At 38.9% G+C, this 23587-nt stretch overlaps 1 protein-coding gene across 1 annotated transcript; it reads right to left on the bottom strand.

Annotated features, from left to right (window-relative positions):
• Positions 1-200: 200 nt before the first annotated feature.
• Positions 201-23587, bottom strand: SLC23A3 (solute carrier family 23 member 3). Its single transcript, XM_075831073.1, has 12 exons — positions 23489-23587; positions 23148-23299; positions 17317-17411; positions 16453-16526; positions 15054-15235; positions 14463-14574; positions 14191-14368; positions 11653-11906; positions 2222-2327; positions 1839-2006; positions 1651-1746; positions 201-568 (listed from the first exon to the last, which is right to left on the bottom strand). The coding sequence occupies exons 1-12, from the start codon at positions 23585-23587 to the stop codon at positions 279-281; spliced, it is 1806 nt and encodes a 601-aa protein (XP_075687188.1). The 3' UTR covers positions 201-278.

Genomic DNA, 23587 nt, shown 5'->3' on the forward strand with positions numbered 1-23587 from the left:
CATTGACTTCAATGGGAGGCAGGAGAAAGCGTGTTTTCTGCCCGCGGCGCTCAATGGTCGCGGGCGAAAAACGGCGCGATCATTGCTATTCACACGGAGTATTTTGGGGGAGGAATATCTGCCTCAAAATTCCGTTTGGAGCTTTGAGGCAGATATTCCTCCCCCAAAATACTCCGTGTGAACATAGCCTTACAGTCATGGTCCGATGCATAAAAAACAAAAAAGAAACCTTTAAAAACAAAATCAGAAAAACAACACTATAAATATTGGAGTAACGACTACGCGGGGGCTCCAGGGCTGTCCGTGCTCCTCATACTTCCCAGCTCTACGTCAGTCACAGGACGTCCTGATAAAAGTTTGTCATCTTCTCCTTCCACAATCACCATGGACGGAGCTGGCGGAGGGCACAGCTGGTTAAATGGATATGTGGCTGGGACGAGGCGTGCCAATACAGGAGGGAGCCCATAAGCCTGCGCCAGCTCTCTTTCCTGATTCTTGTTCGGCTCTTCTTTGAATGCCAAGTCCCAGGAGGAGACATTCGAATGAAGACCTCGTTCCTGCCGAGTTCCTGGGCATAAGAGAATAAATTAATAGTCTATTTTTGATTGTATCATTATAAACTGACCCCAATAAGACGACTGCAACAATGTAGCCAAGATTAAAACAGAAAAAAAGTGGTCGAAAAGAAAAAAAATGAAGCAGCTTTGCAAATGCAGACCTATGTGTCTCCATGGTTACAGACTACAAACAAACTCTGTGTAGTCTGACCCTGCAGTCACACTCCTTTCCATCTGTTCTCTACTTTTTCCTAACATACATTTAATAAGTAGGCAGAATGTTTGCAAGAACTGACTAAACAGGATTTATTTATAGCTTGTAACCATGGAGACACCTAGGTTTGCATAGAAGCTGTATACACAAAACGGTAATAGATTTTTAACTAACACACTATGCGAAGTTGCTTCATTATATTGTTTCGGAGCAATAAAGACTAGTTGCAAAGGTGAACAGGCCATTAATATCTGACCACTGGTGGCCGATTAACTAAATAAAGGGGCTACAGATCTCAAGGAAATGCGCCAGAGCTGCAGTACCAGGCAGAGCCACAACCAAAGGTGTGGCGCCGTGCCTGGTAAACAATAATGAAATGCAGGGCTGCGGCCTCTTTATTCAGCTGATTGGCGGGGCGGACCCTACCGTGCAGATATTGATGGCCTATCCTAAGGATAGGCCACCAATGTCATAGTCCCAGAAAACCCGTTTAACAGGATATGCACAATACAGATGTGAGTGGATATGCGGCTGGCACATCACTTGCCACCAGCTCCTGCAGAAAGACACAAGCAGGTCTCTACTGGAGCGTGAAGCTTAGGCCATGTCCCGCAGGGTCTTGTACATATTGGGGTCGTACTTTGCAAAACAACCCACGAAAAAAAAAAGGCTGAAGTCCCCAATAAATAATAGCAATAGAGATTTTTATTTTTATTGTGTGTTTTTGTTTTACTAGAGTTTCCCTTTAAGGGTATGTCCACAATCTGCAGCAATTTGTGGAGGATTTTGCTGCAGATTTTGCTGCGTATTTGCAGCAGATGCCACAATTGCAACAAGGTTCTCGCACTATGAGTATGTTGGGACTTTGGTTGCTCTCACCTTCTACTGTGTTGTCCAAAATAAATGAGAATAACCCCCCCAGGAATATAGGAGTGGTAAGAAGTGACAACAAGAGCATGTCCAGAGCAGGCCAGCCTAGAAAGGGAAAGAAGAAAGAGAAGTATGAGTCTATGGCCATGACCAGGTCAGTTATTTCAATGTCGAAGGACATTAGCGTTTGGTCTCACCTGTGTCCAGCTTTGACGGTACAGCATTAAGCCAGCGTGGAACCAACAAAGCCATGAACATGGTGAAGCCTACAATGAAGATGTTCCTTCCCGAGTCTATATCCGCATACTGGAAGAAGGAGACTCCACCACCCACTGCCATGGAGAACGTCAGAGAGAGAGTACCCCCTGCAAAAGCAAGTTATAATCTCATAACCCGAGACTTCTGTTCCATGATCCTCTGACAATACTGATCCAACAACCCCATCATATAAAAATATTCTGTGACTCTCAGTATCACACATTGCAGGATCAGATACGCTGCTGCACAATGTTACTTCAGATTATTTTATAATGGTATTCAGTATAATTGAGACTATGATTCATGGTGTCATTGATCATACCATGGACAGCAGACGGGATAGTCATCAGGAGCTGCGCCAACCTTGGAGAGCAGCCCAGAAGAACGAACAGTAATGCACTTAGTTGGGCAGAGTGGCGGGAGCCCACCTGAAAACAAATAGATAAATCAGGATTAACCAATGTTAAGAATATAACTACCATAATACTGCCCCCTATATACAAGAATATAACTACTATAATACTGCCCCTATATACAAGAATATAACTACTATAATACTGCTCCTATATACAAGGATATAACTACTATAATACTGCCCCCTATATACAAGAATATAACTACTATAATACTGCCTCCTATATACAAGAATATAACTACTATAATACTGCTCCTATATACAAGACTATAACTACTATAATACTGTCCCTATATACAAGAATATAACTACTATAATACTGTCCCCTATATACAAGAATATAACTACTATAATACTGCCTCCTATATACAAGAATTTAACTTCTATAATACTGCCCCCTATATACAAGAATATAGCTACTATAATACTGCTCCCTATATACAAGAATATAACTACTATAATACTGCTCCCTATATACAAGAATATAACTACTATAATACTGCTCCTATATACAAGAATATAACTACTATAATACTGCTCCCTATATACAAGAATATAACTACTATAATACTGCCCCCCTATATACAAGAATATAACTACTATAATACTGCCCCCTATATACAAGAATATAACTACTATAATACTGCTCCTATATATAAGAATATAACTACTATAATACTGCCCCCTATATACAAGAATATAACTACTATAATACTGCCCCCTATATACATGACTATAACTACTATAATACTGCCTCCTATTTACAAGAATATAACTTCTATAATACTGCCCCTATATACAACAATATAACTACTATAATACTGTCCCTATATACAAGACTATTACTCCTATAATACTGCCCCTATATACAAGAATATAACTACTATAATACTGCCCCTATATACAAGACTATTACTCCTATAATACTGCCCCCTATGTACAAGAATATAACTACTATAATACTGCCCACTATATACAAGAATATAACTACTATAATACTGCCCCTATATACAAGAATATAACTACTATAATACTGCCCCTATATACAAGACTATTACTCCTATAATACTGCCCCCTATGTACAAGAATATAACTACTATAATAATGCCCACTATATACAAGAATATAACTACTATAACACTGCCCCTATATACAAGAATATAACTACTATAATACTGCCCACTATATACAAGAATATAACTACTATAATACTGCCCCCTATATACAAGAATATAACTACAATAATACTGCTCTCTTTATACAAGAATACAACTACTATAATACTGCTCTCTTTATACAAGAATACAACTACTATAATACTGCCCCCTATATACAAGAATATAACTACTATAATACTGCCCCCTATATACAAGACTATAACTACTATAATACTGCCCCTATATACAAGAATATAACTACTATAATACTGCCCCCTATATACAAGAATATAACTACTATAATACTGCCCCTATATACAAGAATATAACTACTATAATACTGCCCCCTATATACAAGAATATAACTACTATAATACTGCCCCTGTATACAAGAATATAACTACTATAATACTGTCCCCTATATACAAGAATATAACTACTATAATACTGCCCCATTATACAAGAATATAACTACTATAATACTGCCCCCTATATACAAGAATATAACCACTATAATACTGCCCCTATATATAAGAATATAACTACTATAATACTGCTCCTATATACAAGAATATAACTACTATAATACTGCTCCTATATACAAGAATATAACTACTATAATACTGCCTCCTATGTACAAGAATATAGCTACTATAATACTACCCCCTATATACAAGAATATAACTACTATAATACTGCTCCTATATACAAGAATATAACTACTAGAATACTGCCCCTATATACAAGAATATAACTACTATAATACTGCTCCTATATACAAGGATATAACTACTATAATACTGCCCCTATATACAAGAATATAACTACTATAATACTGCCCCTATATACAAGAATATAACTACTATAATACTGCCCCTATATACAAGAATATAACTACTATAATACTGCTCCTATATACAAGGATATAACTACTATAATACTGCCCCTATATACAAGAATATAACTACTATAATATTGCTCCTATATACAAGAATATAACTACTATAATACTGTCCCTATATACAAGAATATAACTACTATAATACTGCTCCTATATACAAGAATATAACTACTATAATACTGCTCCCTATATACAAGATTATAACTACTATAATACTGTCCCTATATACAAGACTATAACTACTATAATACTGTCCCCTATATACAAGAATATAACTACTATAATACTGTCCCTATATACAAGAATATAACTACTATAATACTGTCCCCTATATACAAGAATATAACTACTATAATACTGCCTCCTATATACAAGAATTTAACTTCTATAATACTGCTCCTATATATAAGAATATAACTACTATAATACTGCCCCCTATATACAAGAATATAACTACTATAATACTGCCCCCTATATACATGACTATAACGACTATAATACTGCCTCCTATTAACAAGAATATAACTTCTATAATACTGTCCCTATATACAAGACTATTACTCCTATAATACTGCCCCTATATACAAGAATATAACTACTATAATACTGCCCCTATATACAAGACTATTACTCCTATAATACTGCCCCCTATGTACAAGAATATAACTACTATAATACTGCCCACTATATACAAGAATATAACTACTATAATACTGCCCCTATATACAAGAATATAACTACTATAATACTGCCCCCTATATACATGACTATAACGACTATAATACTGCCTCCTATTTACAAGAATATAACTTCTATAATACTGCTCCTATATACAAGAATATAACTACTATAATACTGCCCCCTATGTACAAGAATATAACTACTATAATACTGTCCCTATATACAAGACTATTACTCCTATAATACTGCCCCTATATACAAGAATATAACTACTATAATACTGCCCCTATATACAAGAATATAACTACTATAATACTGTCCCTATATACAAGACTATTACTCCTATAATACTGCCCCTATATACAAGAATATAACTACTATAATACTGCCCCTATATACAAGACTATTACTCCTATAATACTGCCCCCTATGTACAAGAATATAACTACTATAATACTGCCCACTATATACAAGAATATAACTACTATAATACTGCCCCTATATACAAGAATATAACTACTATAATACTGCCCCTATATACAAGACTATTACTCCTATAATACTGCCCCCTATGTACAAGAATATAACTACTATAATACTGCCCACTATATACAAGAATATAACTACTATAATACTGCCCCCTATATACAAGAATATAACTACTATAATACTGCCCACTATATACAAGAATATAGCTACTATAATACTGCTCTCTTTATACAAGAATACAACTACTATAATACTGCCCCCTATATACAAGAATATAACTACTATAATACTGCCCCCTATATACAAGACTATAACTACTATAATACTGCCCCTATATACAAGAATATAACTACTATAATACTGCCCCCTATATACAAGAATATAACTACTATAATACTGTCCCTATATACAAGAATATAACTACTATAATACTGTCCCCTATATACAAGAATATAACTACTATAATACTGCCTCCTATATACAAGAATATAACTACTATAATACTGCCCCTATATACAAGAATATAACTACTATAATACTGCCCCCTATATACAAGAATATAACTACTATAATACTGCCCCTATATACAAGAATATAACTACTATAATACTGTCCCCTATATACAAGAATATAACTACTATAATACTGCCCCATTATACAAGAATATAACTACTATAATACTGCCCCCTATATACAAGAATATAACTACTATAATACTGCTCCCTACATACAAGAATATAACTACTATAATACTGCCCCTATATACAAGAATATAACTACTATAATACTGCTCCCTATATATAAGAATATAATTACTATAACACTGCCCCTATATATAAGAATATAACTACTATAATACTGCCCCTATATACAAGAATATAACTACTATAATACTGCCCCCTATATACAAGAATATAACTACTATAATACTGCCTCCTATGTACAAGAATATAACTACTATAATACTACCCCCTATATACAAGAATATAACTACTATAATACTGCTCCTATATACAAGAATATAACTACTATAATACTGCCCCTATATACAAGAATATAACTACTATAATACTGCCCCCTATATACAAGAATATAACTACTATAATACTGCCTCCTATGTACAAGAATATAACTACTATAATGCTGCTCCTATATACAAGAATATAACTACTATAAAACTGCCCCCTATATACAAGAATATAACTACTATAATACTGCTCCCTACATACAAGAATATAACTACTATAATACTGCCCCTATATACAAGAATATAACTACTATAATACTGCCCCTATATACAAGAATATAACTACTATAATACTGCCCCATTATACAAGAATATAACTACTATAATACTGCTCCTATATACAAGGATATAACTACTATAATACTGCTCCTATATACAAGAATATAACTACTATAATACTGCCCCTATATACAAGAATATAACTACTATAATACTGCCCCATTATACAAGAATATAACTACTATAATACTGCTCCTATATATAAGAATATAACTACTATTATACTGCTCCTATATACAAGAATATAACTACTATAATACTGTCCCTATATACAAGAATATAACTACTATAATACTCCCCTATATATACACAAGAATATAACTACTATAATACTGCCCCTATATACAAGAATATAACTACTATAATACTGCTCCTATATATAAGAATATAACTACTATTATACTGCTCCTATATACAAGATTATAACTACTATAATACTGTCCCTATATACAAGAATATAACTACTATAATACTGTCCCCTATATACAAGAATATAACTACTATAATACTGCCCCATTATAAAAGAATTTAACTTCTATAATACTGCTCCTATATATAAGAATATAACTACTATAATACTGCCCCCTATATACAAGAATATAACTACTATAATACTGCCCCCTATATACATGAATATAACTACTATAATACTGCCTCCTATTTACAAGAATATAACTTCTATAATACTGCTCCTATATACAAGAATATAACTACTATAATACTGCTCCTATATACAAGAATATAACTACTATAATACTGTCCCTATATACAAGACTATTGCTCATATAATACTGCCCCTACATACAAGACTATTACTCCTATAATACTGCCCCTATATACAAGAATATAACTACTATAATAATGCCCCTATATACAAGAATATAACTACTATAATACTGCCCCTATATACAAGAATATAACTACTATAATACTGCTCCTATATATAAGAATATAACTACTATAATACTGCTCCTATATACAAGAATATAACTACTATAATACTGTCCCTATATACAAGAATATAACTACTATAATACTGTCCCCTATATACAAGAATATAACTACTATAATACTGCCCACTATATACAAGAATATAACTACTATAATACTGCCCCTATATACAAGAATATAACTACTATAATACTGCCCACTATATACAAGAATATAGCTACTATAATACTGCTCTCTTTATACAAGAATACAACTACTATAATACTGCCCCCTATATACAAGAATATAACTACTATAATACTGCCCCTATATACAAGAATATAACTACTATAATACTGCCCCCTATATACAAGAATATAACTACTATAATACTGCCCGCTATGTACAAGAATATAACTACTATAATACTGCTCCTATATACAAGAATATAACTACGATCATACTGCCCCTATATACAAGAATATAACTACTATAATACTGCCCCCTATGTACAAGAATATAACTACTATAATACTGCTCCTATATACAAGAATATAACTACTATAACACTGCCCCTATATATAAGAATATAACTACTATAATACTGCCCCTATATACAAGAATATAACTACTATAATACTGCCCCTATATACAAGAATATAACTACTATAATACTGCCCCTATATACAAGAATATAACTACTATAATACTGCCTCCTATATACAAGAATATAACTACTATAATAGTGCCCCCTATATACAAGAATATAACTACTATAATATTTCCCCCTATATACAAGAATATAACTACTATAATACTGCCCCCTATGTACAAGAATATAACTACTATAATACTTCCCCTATATACAAGAATATAACTACTATAATACTGCTCCTATATACAAGAATATAACTACTATAATACTGACCCCTATATACAAGAATATAACTACTATAATACTGCTCCCTATATACAAGAATATAACTACTATAATACTGCTCCTATATACAAGAATATAACTACTATAATACTGCTCCCTATATATAAGAATATAATTACTATAACACTGCCCCTATATATAAGAATATAACTACTATAATACTGCCCCTATATACAAGAATATAACTACTATAATACTGCCCCCTATATACAAGAATATAACTACTATAATACTGTCTCCTATGTACAATACTACCCCCTATATACAAGAATATAACTACTATAATACTGCTCCTATATACAAGAATATAACTACTATAATACTGCCCCTATATACAAGAATATAACTACTATAATACTGCCCACTATGTACAAGAATATAACTACTATAATACTACCCCCTATATACAAGAATATAACTACTATAATACTGCCTCTATATACAAGAATATAACTAATATAATACTGCTTCTATATACAAGAATATAACTACTATAATACTTCCCCCTATATACAAGAATATAACTACTATAATACTGCCCCTATATACAAGAATATAACTACTATAATACTGCCTCCTATATACAAGAATATAACTAATATAATACTGCTTCTATATACAAGAATATAACTACTATAATACTGCCCCTATATACAAGAATATAACTACTATAATACTGCCTCTATATACAAGAATATAACTAATATAATACTGCTTCTATATACAAGAATATAACTACTATAATACTTCCCCTATATACAAGAATATAACTACTATAATACTTCCCCTATATACAAGAATATAACTACTATAATACTGCTCCTATATACAAGGATATAACTACTATAATACTGACCCCTATATACAAGAATATAACTACTATAATACTGCTCCTTATATACAAGAATATAACTACTATAATACTGCCCCTATATACAAGAATATAACTACTATAATACTGCTCCTATATACAAGAATATAACTACTATAATACTTCCCCCTATATACAAGAATATAACTACTATAATACTACTCCTATATACAAGAATATAACTACTATAATACTGCCTCCTATGTACAAGAATATAACTACTATAAGGCTGGGTTCACACGTGGCGGAATTTCACTTAAATTCCGCTGCGGACACTCCGCAGCGTTAATCCGCAGCGGAGCCGTTTGTCCATTGACTTACACTTTAATTTAGCAGTGTTCGTTTAGACGAGGCGTAAAATTCCGCTGCGGAGCATAGGCTGCGGAGCGGAATTTGGTGTCCGCAGCATGCTCTGTCTGTTGCGGAGCAGTGGCGGACTCATGGCGGAATTTCTCCATTGACTTCAATGGAGATTCTAAGTTCCGCAATGAAGTCCGCAGCTGTCATGCACATGTTATGTGTGCTGCGGATCCGTCTTGCTTTTTTAACTTGACATTTCTTCATTCTGGCTGGACCTATGTATTTCTAGGTCTACAGCCAGACTGAGGAAGTCAATGGGGCTCCCGTAATGACGGGAGCGTTGCTAGGAGACGTCTGTAAATAGTCACTGTCCAGGGTGCTGAAAGAGTTAAGCGATCGGCAGTAACTGTTTCTGCACCCGGGACAGTGACTACCGATCCCAATATACATGTATCTGTAAAAAAAAATGAAGTTCATACTTACCGAGAACTCCCTGCTTCTGTCTCCAGTCCGGCCTCCCAGGATGACGTTTCAGTCTAAGTGACGGCTGCAGCCAATCACAGGCTAATAACAGGCTGCAGCGGTCACATGGACTGCCGCGTCATCCAGGGAGATCGGGCTGGATGCCGAAGGAGGGACGCGTCACCAAGACAACGGCCGGTAAGTATGAATTTCTTTGACTTTCACAAGGGAAAGTGCTGTCCCTTCTCTCTATCCTGCACTGATAGGGAGAAGGGAAGTACTTTTACCGCAGTCCGCAGCAGCTAGTCCGCATCAATTTACTGCACATTTTGTGCAGATCCGCAGCAGAATCTGCAACGCAGATTCTGTGCGGCATTGATGCGGACAGTTGCGGAGGAAATCCGCCACGTGTGGTCATGCCCTAATACTTCCCCTATATACAAGAATATAACTACTATAATACTGCTCCTATATACAAGAATATAACTACTATAATACTGACCCCTATATACAAGAATATAACTACTATAATACTGCTCCCTATATACAAGAATATAACTACTATAATACTGCCCCTATATACAAGAATATAACTACTGTAATACTGCTCCAATATACAAGAATATAACTACTATAATACTGCCCCCTATATACAAGAATATAACTACTATAATACTGCCCCTATATACAAGAATATAACTACTATAATACTGCCCCCTATATACAAGAATATAACTACTATAATACTGCCTCCTATGTACAAGAATATAACTACTATAATACTGCTCCTATATATACAAGACTATAACTACTATAATACTGCCCCTATATACAAGAATATAACTACTATAATACTGCCCCCTATATACAAAAATATAACTACTATAATACTGCCCCCTATATACAAGAATATAACTACTATAATACTGCCCCTATATACAAGAATATAACTACTATAATACTGCCCCCTATATACAAGAATATAACTACTATAATACTGCCCCCTATATACAAGAATATAACTACTATAATACTGCCCCCTATATACAAGAATATAACTACTATTATACTGCTCCCTATATACAAGAATATAACTACTATAATACTGCCCCTATATACAAGAATACAACTACTATAATACTGCTCCTATATATACAAGACTATAACTACTATAATACTGCCCCCGATGGATAATAATATATCAGTATGTTCTATGATCGGCCAGTTCTCGGTTTCCTCAGTTTATACATACAGAGATTTCTCCATATATTCCAATTTCCTCTTATACGAGGTTTATATACCTGTGTGACTCCTGTGATACCAGCGCTGGGGATGTTGGATCCGGCTCCGCACACGCTGCCTAGAATTCCAGACAAGATATTCCCTATCCCCTCCATACTGATCCCTCGATTACATGAATGTGACGGGAGAGGGGGAGAGTTCAACATCCGAGCGCATAAGATGTAAGATCCAAGAGAGGAGAGGCTGGAGATCAGGGCCATCGCTGCTCCCACACCAGCCGTCTCCAGACTCAGATGTGGCCAACCCAAAGCTCCTGTGTGAACAGTGTCATAGAGAAGAGGTTATTCAATGATATTACATGATGGGGAATGTAGTTCTGTGCGGTTTTCTGGAACAGTATCACTCATGATAAGCTTAGATACAGCGGCTTAGCAGAAAGTATCACACATGATAGGCTTAGATACACAGGCTCAGCAGACAGTATCACACATGAGAGGATTAGATACACAAGCTCAGCAGACAGTATCACACATGAGAGGATTAGATACTTTAGCTCAGCAGACAGTATCACACATGAAGGACTTAGGCCTCGTGCACACTTCCATCACCGTTTTCACGGCCGTTTTTGACGGGTCCATGAACCCGTTTTAGCGGCCGTGTGATTTCCATGTGCACTCCCGTGTTTCCGTTTCCGAGCGCCGAGCATGGTACTGTCCAGGGCGCTGAAAGTGCAGGGTTGTTCAGCGCTAGTCACTGTACAGGGTGCTGAAAGAGTTAATGGGCTGCACTGATTGGCATTAACTCTTTCAGCACCCTGGACAGCGACTAGCGCTGAAGAATGACCATGCTCGGCGCTCACAAAATACAATTTATGAAATAAAAAATAAAAAAATCAGTTTATACTTACCCAGAACTCCCCACATTTTCCTCCTGTCCGGCCTCATCCCATGACACCGCTGTAGCCAATCACAGGCTGTAGTGGTGGTCACGCAAGTCTGTATGATGTCAGAAGGCCGGCCTCCAGGGATGACGCTTCATCCCACGTGACTGCCTCTTCAGCCAATCACAGGCTGCAGCGGCCACATGGACTGCCGCGTCATACAGGAAGGTCGGACTGGAGGAAGAAGAGGGACTCGTCACCAAGACAACGACCGGGGTACTGCTTTTTATTTTATTTTTATCAGCAGCCTCTTCTCTCTATCAGTGCTGGATAGAGAGAAGTGGCTGCCGATTAGTGTAATATATCTGTAATGTATTTCTGCCCGCCCGGCCGTTGCAACGGCTCCGTCAGACACGGACGGCACACGGATGCCTTCCATGTGCCTTCAGTTTTTTTGACGGCCCCATTGACTTCTATGGGCCTCATGGTCACGGAATCTCGGACCAAAGTAGGACATGCTCTACTTTGGTCGGAACGGAGCACTGGGACCGTCAAAAAAACGGAAGTGTGCATGGCCCCATTGAAATGAATGTGTCAGGGTGCTAGCCGTCAGAAAAACGGCTAGCACCCTGAAGAAAAAGACTGAAGTGGGCACGAGGCCTTATTAGATACATCAGCTCAGTAAACCATATCCTACATGATAGGCCTAGAAACAGTAGCTCAGCAGACAGCATAGCACATGATAGGCTTAGATACAGTGGCTCACCAGACAATATCACACATATTATATTTTTAGATATAATGGGTCAGCAGATAGCATCATTCATGATAGGCTTAGATACATTGGCTCAGAAAACAGTATCACACATGATAGGATTAGATACACAGCTCAGAAGACAGTATCACACATGATAAGATTAGATACACAGCTCAGCAGACAGTATCACACATGATAGGATTAGATACACCAGCTCAGCAGACAGTATCACACATGATAGGATTAGATACACAGCTCAGCAGACTGTATCACACATGATAGGCTTAGATACACCAGCTCAGCAAACAGTATCACACATGATAGGATTAGATACAGCAGCTCAGAAGACAGTATCACACATGATAGGATTAGATACACAGCTCAGAAGACTGTATCACACATGATAGGCTTAGATACACCAGCTCAGCAGACAGTATCACACATGATAGGATTAGATACAGCAGCTCAGAAGACAGTATCACACATGATAGGATTAGATACACAGCTCAGAAGACAGTATCACACATGATAGGATTAGATACACAGCTCAGAAGACAGTATCACACATGATAGGATTAGATACACAGCTCAGAAGACAGTATCACACATGATAAGATTAGATACACAGCTCAGCAGACAGTATCACACATGATAGGATTAGATACACAGCTCAGCAGACAGTATCACACATGATAGGATTAGATACACAGCTCAGCAGACAGTATCACACATGATAGGATTAGATACACCAGCTCAGCAGACAGTATCACACATGATAGGATTAGATACACAGCTCAGCAGACAGTATCACACATGATAGGATTAGATACACAGCTCAGCAGACTGTATCACACGTGATAGGATTAGATACACCAGCTCAGCAGACAGTATCACACATGATAGGATTAGATACAGCAGCTCAGCAGACAGTATCACACATGATAGGATTATTATTCGTACCTGGATATGGAAATTGAAACCATGGGGCCGGTTGTGTGGAGTTCCCTATAAGTGCGGAGAGCGTGCGGTGCGGCGTGTCTGATGTGTTCTGTACCAGACGGACGTCACTTGTAAACTCCACCGGATCATGAACCCAAAAACTGCAGACAATCCAGATGCAAGAAACAGGGAGGAAAATCTGTCAGGACAGCAAAGAAATAGGGACAAATGTAAATGAGAGTTTTTCAGTTTAACGCCTTGTGCACATTACTGTCCCTAATCTGTGGACTTACAGAGAGCATGCGGAATACCGGGGCGTACCGCTTCTCCACCGCTCCGCAGGTATACAGGGGGACGTGCACGCAGCGGAGGGTCTGGGACAATAATCCACTTACTGCAATGAAGCTGCAACACAAAAAACATCATTTCAGAATTTAACCTAGAAAATAATGATTGCCACTACGAATCAGTCAACGCTGTGTTGTATTGCATTGTGGGGGAAGTAGCCTTTTCTACTTCAGACTAGTGTAGAGTGCCTGGTATAAAAACTACATCTACTATAAAGCACAACAGAGGTTGATGTTCCTTAAATATACCAAACCAGCAGGGGGCAGCAGGGAGGTGTGATCTATAACCCTGAGTACAACAGCAGCTCTGGATGTCACTAGAGTATAAAACATGATGTCCAGGAACAGCAGAAATGTAAATGTGGCTTTAGATGTCACTGAAGTACAATACATGATATAAGAGCAGAATTGTGAATGCAGCTCTGGATGTGGCTGGAGTATAAAACATGATGTAACAGCAGTGTTATAAATGCAGCTCTGTATGTGACTGGAGTATAAGTTCTCACGCTACCAGGTAAAACTTTTTTGAACACTCACCTCATGGAGATACCCCAGTTGGAGGCACAGAGCACGGCCGCAGGTTTGTAACAGGAAAGTCCGATAATGGAGAGCACTGGTGCAATGACCATCGGGCCAGAAAACTGTAAAATGCAGCCCCAAAGTCCAGAGACTCCGAAGAAAACCTGCAGGAGTCCAGTGACGAGGAGGGCTCCCGAAACCTGCAAAAGCCGATGATAATAATAGTGACTGAAAAGGACGGGCCAAATGTTTTACTACCCAGAACAAAGGGGCCTGAGGTTTGTTTCCCCCTCCATGACCCTTGGGACAATTCCCCACCCCAAGTCAGTTCATCAGTAGAAGGGTCCAGCACAGGTTCTCACCACCCAATAGCAAAAGGGATGGGACCAACCAGGGCTGGGCCCCCTCTCTCCAAGGGCCCCATACCAGCCTCATGGTCTCTATCAAACCTCCTTAAAGGGTATTCCAGCTTCCAGTATTTTCCATCTATCCACTGGACAGGTGAAAAATACTAGATTGGTGGGGGGTCTCAGAGCGCTGGGACCCCAACCGATCGCCAGAACTGGGGACCCCTGTTCCCTCCAGCCGCAAGAAGGCAACTAGGAGGAGTTTGAATAGAGCAGAGGCGGAGCATACGTAGTCCAGCTGCGATCGGTGGGGGTCCAGCGGATAGGTGAAAAATCCCCCCCCCCCCTCCGGCCATATTCGGAGGTGGCAGAAAGTTTCTACTGCAGATTTTGCCGCAAATTCGTGGCAATTACGCAACGAATCTGCAGCTAGATTTGCATAATTGACAGGCAATTCAGATGTTGCGGATATCACAGCGGACTTGCTGCAGATTTCAGACTTTACATTGCAAAGGCTGAAATCCGCAGTGAAAATCCACTGCTTCCCTGCTGCGGAGTGAAAATTCGCCACCGCGGCGTATTTTCCCGCAACGACTGCACTACGTTACCTAAAAAGCCACAGAAAGTATGGAAAAAAAAAAAGTCTGCTGCAGAATTCCACAGCAATTCCGCCACGTCTGAACGTGCCCTTTATCTTCCTAGTTCACCAATGTCTGTGCCCTTCTTGCAGCGCCTATGAAAAGTATTCACCCCCTGGACTATTTCAGATTTAGTAACATTGTATCCCAGGGGATTCAAACGGCCATCAATGAACCGAAAAATATATTTACTAACATGAAGACAACCCCTTTCCAAAAGCCCTATTATGTGATAAAAGGGGGTCCCTGCTGTACCCCTCAACCTCTTTATGTACCAATGTAAATACTAATCTAAACAAAGGGATCTACAATTTATTACATTTACTAAATACAAAAAAATGGAAGGTATAAATATTCATACCCTAAAAATAACAATAACAGAATCTAGAAAACAAATGACCAAATATATATATATCATTCTTTTCTACTGACCTCTCTGATTGGCTGGAGGTCACTTTGCCGCAGTTCACATGAGCTGCCCGTACAATTTACTGATGCGTCAGCATCTGGAAGGAGAGAGTTCAGCAGTATAGGGACAGATGGGGACACAAGGGGACAGATGGGGACAGATAGGTAAATATTCGGTCTACCCTCTGGCAAACCTTTTGGTTGATCCCAATGTATATCGTCCAATAAATTCAGGGAATAATTACATACCGAGCAACAAGAGCTGTAAATCTATCCCATATAGTGGTGGTCTCCAGCCTGTGGCTCTCCAACTGTTGAAAAACTACAACTCCCAGCATGCCCTGGCAGCGGCATGCTGGGAGTTGTAGTTTCACAACAGTTGGAGAGTCACAGGTTGGAGACTACTTCTACATAGTAAGGCCCCATGCACACGACCGGAAAAACGCCGTAATTTGCGTACGGGAAGGTGCCCGTGCCGTTGAAAAATATAGAACATGTCCTATTTCAGGCCGTAATAACGGCACGGCAGCCCATAGAAGTCTATGGGGCTCCCGTAAATACGGGTGGCTACGTGTGCGCACCCGTAATTACGGGAGAGTTGCTAGGCGACGTCAGGGGATTTCAATTTTTGAATGAAGAGAAGCAGAGAAAATGGCGTCTGAGCGATCATTTGACCCTTTTAAGGGGTTTGGACATGATTGTGACATCATTTCCAGCCCCCCCCCCTTTTTTTATGGGTACAAAAATACGGATGACAACGGACCCGTATTTACGGCCAGTATTTACGGGAGGGAAAAAATACGGTGGTGTGCATGGGGCCTGTGATACAATGTACTCCCACGTATTGACATTGTATCTCATTGTGTTACATGGCGGCACGAGACTCACCAGCTCCACCACTCGTTTCATTCACATCAGAGTATTTGCTGAGGATTATAGCCGGGACCAGCAGCTCGAAGGTCGGAGCCTGCACCAGGGGTAACCTAAATCATGGGAAATAGAGTTATTGATCAAGGAGCAGTCCTAGCCAATCATCACTCTGAGGACCGCTAGACCGTTCATGTGGACCCGCACCCCCTAATTGTGGTGTACCCTGAAGATAAGGTAGGACCATTGGCCAGAATAGAACAAAGAAAGAGAGGACATTATGTCTATTAAAGCATTTCATGAAAAGTTCTGCAATTATCTAATACAATTTGTGTTTCAATTCCTCATCATTTCCAATATCTCTGCTTGCTGTCAGCAAATGGAAACATTCTTGATTACATACAGAGACTGAAAACATGTCCTGAGCTTATGCATCTCACAGCTGAGGGTTTGCTACAACTAGATAATACTCTGAACTAAACAGCCTGGACTTCAGATTGATATATTTTACCTGCACTGATACATTGTAGCAAACTAACGGGATAGGAGAGAGATTTGTGTTCTGATGTGTTCAGCCCAATAGACTAGACAGATTTTTTTGCATTGCTCAAATGCATCTAAAAATTAAATGAATATAACATTTCAAATAGTCTTAAACTCTCCTATCGTTTTGTGTCTACAGCTCCTATGCAGATCTGTGATTACAGACTATACTCAAACCCCTTGTATTCTGGTCCTACCGTTATATTGCCATCTATCTGTCCTCTGCTCCTTATAACCTATCAAATGTATGTCAGGAAAATGTAGGGAAGAGGTGGACGACAATATGACGGCAGGATCAGACTACACAGGGTTTGTTTATAGTCTGTAACTATGGAGACTCATAGATCTGCATAGGAGCTGTATACACAAAATTGTTTTGTTTTTTTTAAATCATGACTATTAACAAGGTTACCTCATTTCTTATTTAGATGTGTTGAAGCAACAATAAAAAATGGTGGCAAAGATGGAAATATCCTTTTATAAATCACATGTCATAAAATAGATGAAATGATCGATCTGACAATGCAGCGTGCAACATCTCAGGCCTTAGAAAATCCTTCTCCCGCCGGGTCTGACCTGTTATTACTACAGGGAAAAATGTTACATTGACTTTATCAATCAGGTGCGAATCTACGACATTTCTGGATATATCCACAATCAGAAAACCATTGGCCAAATGTGAATGAGGAAAAGAATGTCCAAGCAATGTAAAAATATAAAACTATTGGGCACATTCATGGGATATTATTTATGCCACCGCTAACCCAAAAATATTGGCTGCAGCAGTTCTTATAGGTGACCCCAGTTTGTCTGATTCTTTGCAGTCTGTGTATTCACAGTAACACAATATACAAGTGCAGATGACTGGATTGTCTCCTTACTCAGTGATACATAACAAGAGGAAAGCTGCTTGTGTGGTCAGTGTAAAGTTCACAAAGTATCAACTGAGTCTACTGACAAAGCAAGGTGGATGACAGTGCGACCTTTGTGTTATAGAAGAGTCACCCTGTCACCATAATCTTTCTGCAATAGTTTGAGGTTCACTATTCTGCACTGTTGGGAACCCAGATCCTTCTACTGCTGGACTCTGATCTCCCACTTGTCTCCATTCCCCTAATCGCATCATAAAACTGTCCCTTTAATCCTGCCCTCAATATCATCATCACCAAGACATGTCACTGCCTCCCACATGTTAATCACACTCCCCTCCTAAAATACTCTGCGCTGCTTGGCTTACCTTGCTTCCTCAAACTGCCAATCTGTGACCTTCCACATGTCCATATCACCCTCCTGACATTGTGCACTGGCTCATGTTCCTTTCACATGCAGCTCTGACATCACTAACATTATCTTGATTGAATATTGAAATGTCATTGCCCCCCAAAAAAAAATCAGCACGCACCCCCCTCCTTATGATCATATCTAGGTATCTCTTTATGTAAAATACAGAATATAAACAGATAAATCCAGAAACCTATAATATGATTAAAAATAAATGTATACAATAAATCGACAATATTTACATTTAGAATGCATATATATAAAATCCACTAACACTTCATATAGCATAACAATCTTCTATACACAGCACACATAGGAAAAGAGAATCCTGCTTTCCTGTCTCTATCTACTACACACACATACATATATATACATATATATATATATATATATATATATATATATATATATATATATGAAAGAAACTGCAGCAGCATGGAGGAGATTATACAGCAGCAATGGGCAGTGTAGCTGAGAATCCAGCACTGGGGTGACATATAGATCTTACCAGGAAGCTGTCTATGTCTTTCTCTCTGCTCCTGCTCATTCTTCCACTCTCCATAGACTACAACATGCAGAGAGCCTGTGTCTTTCTCTCTCTGCTCCCTCCTCCTGCCCCCCTCCCATCTCCAAAGACTTGCACTGGCAGGCAGTGAAGAGACACCCCCCCCCCCACTTCCTGCAGTCTGTCTCCTCTGCTCTGTAAGGGTATGTTCACACGGCAGCGTCCGTAATGGCTGAAATTACGGGGCTGTTTTCAGGAGAAAACAGCTCCGTAATTTCAGCCGTAATGGCATGTTGAGGCGCTTTTTCGCTGCGTCCATTACGGACGTAATTGGAGCTGCTTTTCCATCGAGTCAATGGAAAACGGCTCCAATTACGTCTGAAGAAGTGACAGGCACTTCTTTGACGCGGGCGTCTTTTTTACGCACCGCCTTTTGACAGCGGCGCGTAAAAAAAATGACCGTGTGCACAGAACATCGTAAGACCCATTCTAATGGATGGGCAGATGTTTGCCGACGCTATCGAGGCGCATTTTCGGACGTAAATCAAGGCGTAAAACACCCGAATTACGTCCGTAAATAAGCCGTGTGAACATACCCTTATGAGGGACAGGCTTTGCTTGACAACAGGGGGTGGACAGCAGATTACAGGAAAGGAGACACCTAGTGGCAGTAACTACACACAGAATTTGCATACATAATACCACAAAATTTTAACAGTAAGTAATTAACGAAGTTGATCTATATCAGGTATACTAGTAGATTAGAATAAGTTGTTTGAAAAGTTAGTGTTAATTTAAATAATGGAATTCTGCCTCCCTGCAGCCACCACTAGGGGGAGCTCACTGCTTACACATTGCAATACATTTATTATGGAGTTCAATCTTTGTCTCGCCACCTGTTGTGGAAGTACAACTTGCTGAGAGTTGTAGTTTCCTAATGGTTAGAGAGCCACAAGTTGTAGACAACAGATGCAGAGAAGCAGCCAGGGGCCCCGGCAGAGCACCGTCATTTGTATTATTAATGATCTTTTTTTTTTTATCACATTCAATCAGAAATCCTATATAATTACATATCTTATGTTTCATATCAACAAATGACATCATATTCTGAGTGAGTTACATGATCATATGTTTATTCATAAACAGAAAAGTTAATCTGTGAAGTTTCGGGCTGAACATTCTTTACGTATTTGTCACATTTAGTATTACGTCAAAATAACAAAGCCAAAAATACAACAAAGGTTAAAAACATTTCAACTATCTGGAAGAAACCACCAACATAAAGGGGTTCTCTACTATCACAGGTGCAGGATTCATTACAAGAGAGTTCTGATACACTGTAACGAGCACTGCACCTGTGTATGTTGGACATGATTATGACAGGCTTTCAGCCTTTGGATGTAAACAAGAATGTAATCATGAGTTACTCTCTTCCATCCTCCTCCTTTGTTACTGTCTGAACGTTATCAAGGAGAGGAGGCAGGGGGTGCAGAATAACACATGACTGCAGGGTCAGACTACACAGGGTTTGTTTGTAGTCTGTAACCATGGTGAGAGATTTTTATTCAAGACTATGCATGGTTGTAAACATGTACATAGCCTTTAAATAGTGTCATGTGACCCACCGGGAGGGCCCTCCTTAGCCTAGGGCAACCTCTCCTACAGTCCCATTGGTTTTAATGGTAGAAAATATGGAGAACGCCAAGGACTCAACGCTGTGCCCCTTCATTCTGTGGGTGCTAAAATACCCCAGCTGATGCTATCATCTGACATGTTCCAATGAGAGTAAAAGGTGAACAGCCCCTTTAAAAGGTCATTAAAGGAGTATTCCCATCTCAGATATACATGGCATATCCACTAGGGGGAGCTCACTGCATATGATTTTTTTTTTATTGAGTACACCATGAACCTCTATGCAGTGAGCTCCCTCTAGTGGTGGCTGCAGGAAGACTGAATTTTATGATTGTACTCAAGGGCTGTGTGAAGGGAATCAGAGGATTTGGAGCTCGGCATCAGAAAAAATAAATCTGGACATATTTACATTAAATAACATTTAATTATAGGTCTACTTTCTGCCTAAGACTCCAGCAGAAATATTACAGGAATGCCACCACTAACTTCTAAATCACCATATGTGAAAATATGTGATGTAATTGGCCATTACAAGCCTAAAGGTCACATCTATATTTGGATATGGTCACTGCCCCCCTCCCTACATAGGAATGAATGGGGAAGGCAGCTCTAATAGTTAACAGGATTACGGGATAAACTAGGAGATGCTTGGATTTGGCTCTTCGCAAAATTAAATCATGGACCTGATCCCGAACCACAGAGATTTAGAGATTTATTTTGCAGTTTAGTCTTATTTAAATAAAGCTTAATCATTGTATAATATAAAGTTCTGCAGCTGTAACAAGATGAACAGGGTTTCAGCCTCAAAGTATGTTTCATTCACTGACAGCAAGCAGAGATTTTAAAAAAAATATTGAGGGATTAAAACACAAAGTATATTAGAAAGTTGCAGAACTATTCACTATACATTGATTAAGATACATTTTTTATATACTTTGTGTGTCAATGCATTACAATTTTTAAGGGATCTGCTAGCTGTCAGTGAATGAAAACAGGCATAAAACATATTCTTGCTCACACATCTGCAGTTTGATTCAATGTATCAAGCTGGCCGTAGACATTAGCTGAAAAGTGGTCTGATCCATTGATTTCTAATCTGTATGGGGGCAGCTAAGCAGGTTGGGGGACATAGTTGTCAGCTAAACGCTCATTTGGCTGACCGCTATATTGTGTAAGATGAAGCGCTCAGTCTAGAGTCCAGGACAGGTAAGAGATTTGTGCTGCTGCTGCATTCAGCTGACAAAGGATTCTTTGCACTGATACATTGTAACCAACCCTCAGCTCTATGGGTAGCACTAGGTCAGGATAGGTTTTTGAGTCTCTAAGGCTGAGTTCACACGGAGCGGATACGATGCGTAAAAGCACGCAGCGTATCCGACCTGTGCGCCGCAGGGAATCCTGGGCAAAAAAAACATCCCACGAGGCCGGTCTGGGGGAAGAAACACAGACTTCTGGGTAAGTATAAGTTGGTTTGTTTTTTCCTGAGTTGCGTTTGTTTTTTCGGTCGAATCGTTGCAAACCCGCCGCAAAAAAACGCAACAACTTCTATTTGTTGCGGGTTTTACCTCCCATTGAATTCAATGGGGAAAACCAGCAGCAAATAAGCAGCGATTACGCAAATACAATTGACATGATGCGGGAAAAAATTCCGCACCGCAGGTCAATTTCTAAGCGGTTTCTCCACTCGGTATTTACGCAGCGTGTGGATGACACTTGTTTTATCTCATCCACTTTGCTGCTACCGTATTTGCTGCGGATTTTCCGCAACGAATTCCGTTGCGGAAAATCCGCAGTATTTACGCAGCGTGTAAACTGAATGTGCAGAGATTTTACCAAATTGACATGAACTAATAAACCCCTTTATATTGCCCCGTTGCGTTTAATACAATACCTCGTTCCCAGACTACTTTGTAAACTTGTGCCGATACCACAGACGAAGATGCTCCGAGCCAATAAACTACTCTGATCTTGGGGCGTCAGCGGACGATGCTGAAGAAAGAGGCTGTGGCAGGTACACAGCAGGGAGGACTGGACCAGAAGGTGCTGGAGGGTGAAAGCGTAATAATTATATATCAAACTGTGACAGAATCCAGCACTTGCAGTAAAGCCGGTGGTCTCCAACCTATGGTACGCCAGCTGTTGTATGAAACTAAAACATGCTGGGAGTTGTAGTTGTGCAGCAGCTGGAGGGCCATAGGTTACAGACCACCGATCCATGCAGCCCTCACTTACTTGAAGTGCAAAGAAGAAGCTGAGCAGCCATGGAGGGGTCTCGTGCGGCCGGTAGGAAGATTGCCGGGTACTTTCGGTCCCACAGCAGATCATAGACAT

This window comes from Rhinoderma darwinii, chromosome 6 (assembly GCF_050947455.1).
Source record: "Rhinoderma darwinii isolate aRhiDar2 chromosome 6, aRhiDar2.hap1, whole genome shotgun sequence".
Lineage (NCBI taxonomy): Eukaryota > Metazoa > Chordata > Amphibia > Anura > Rhinodermatidae > Rhinoderma > Rhinoderma darwinii.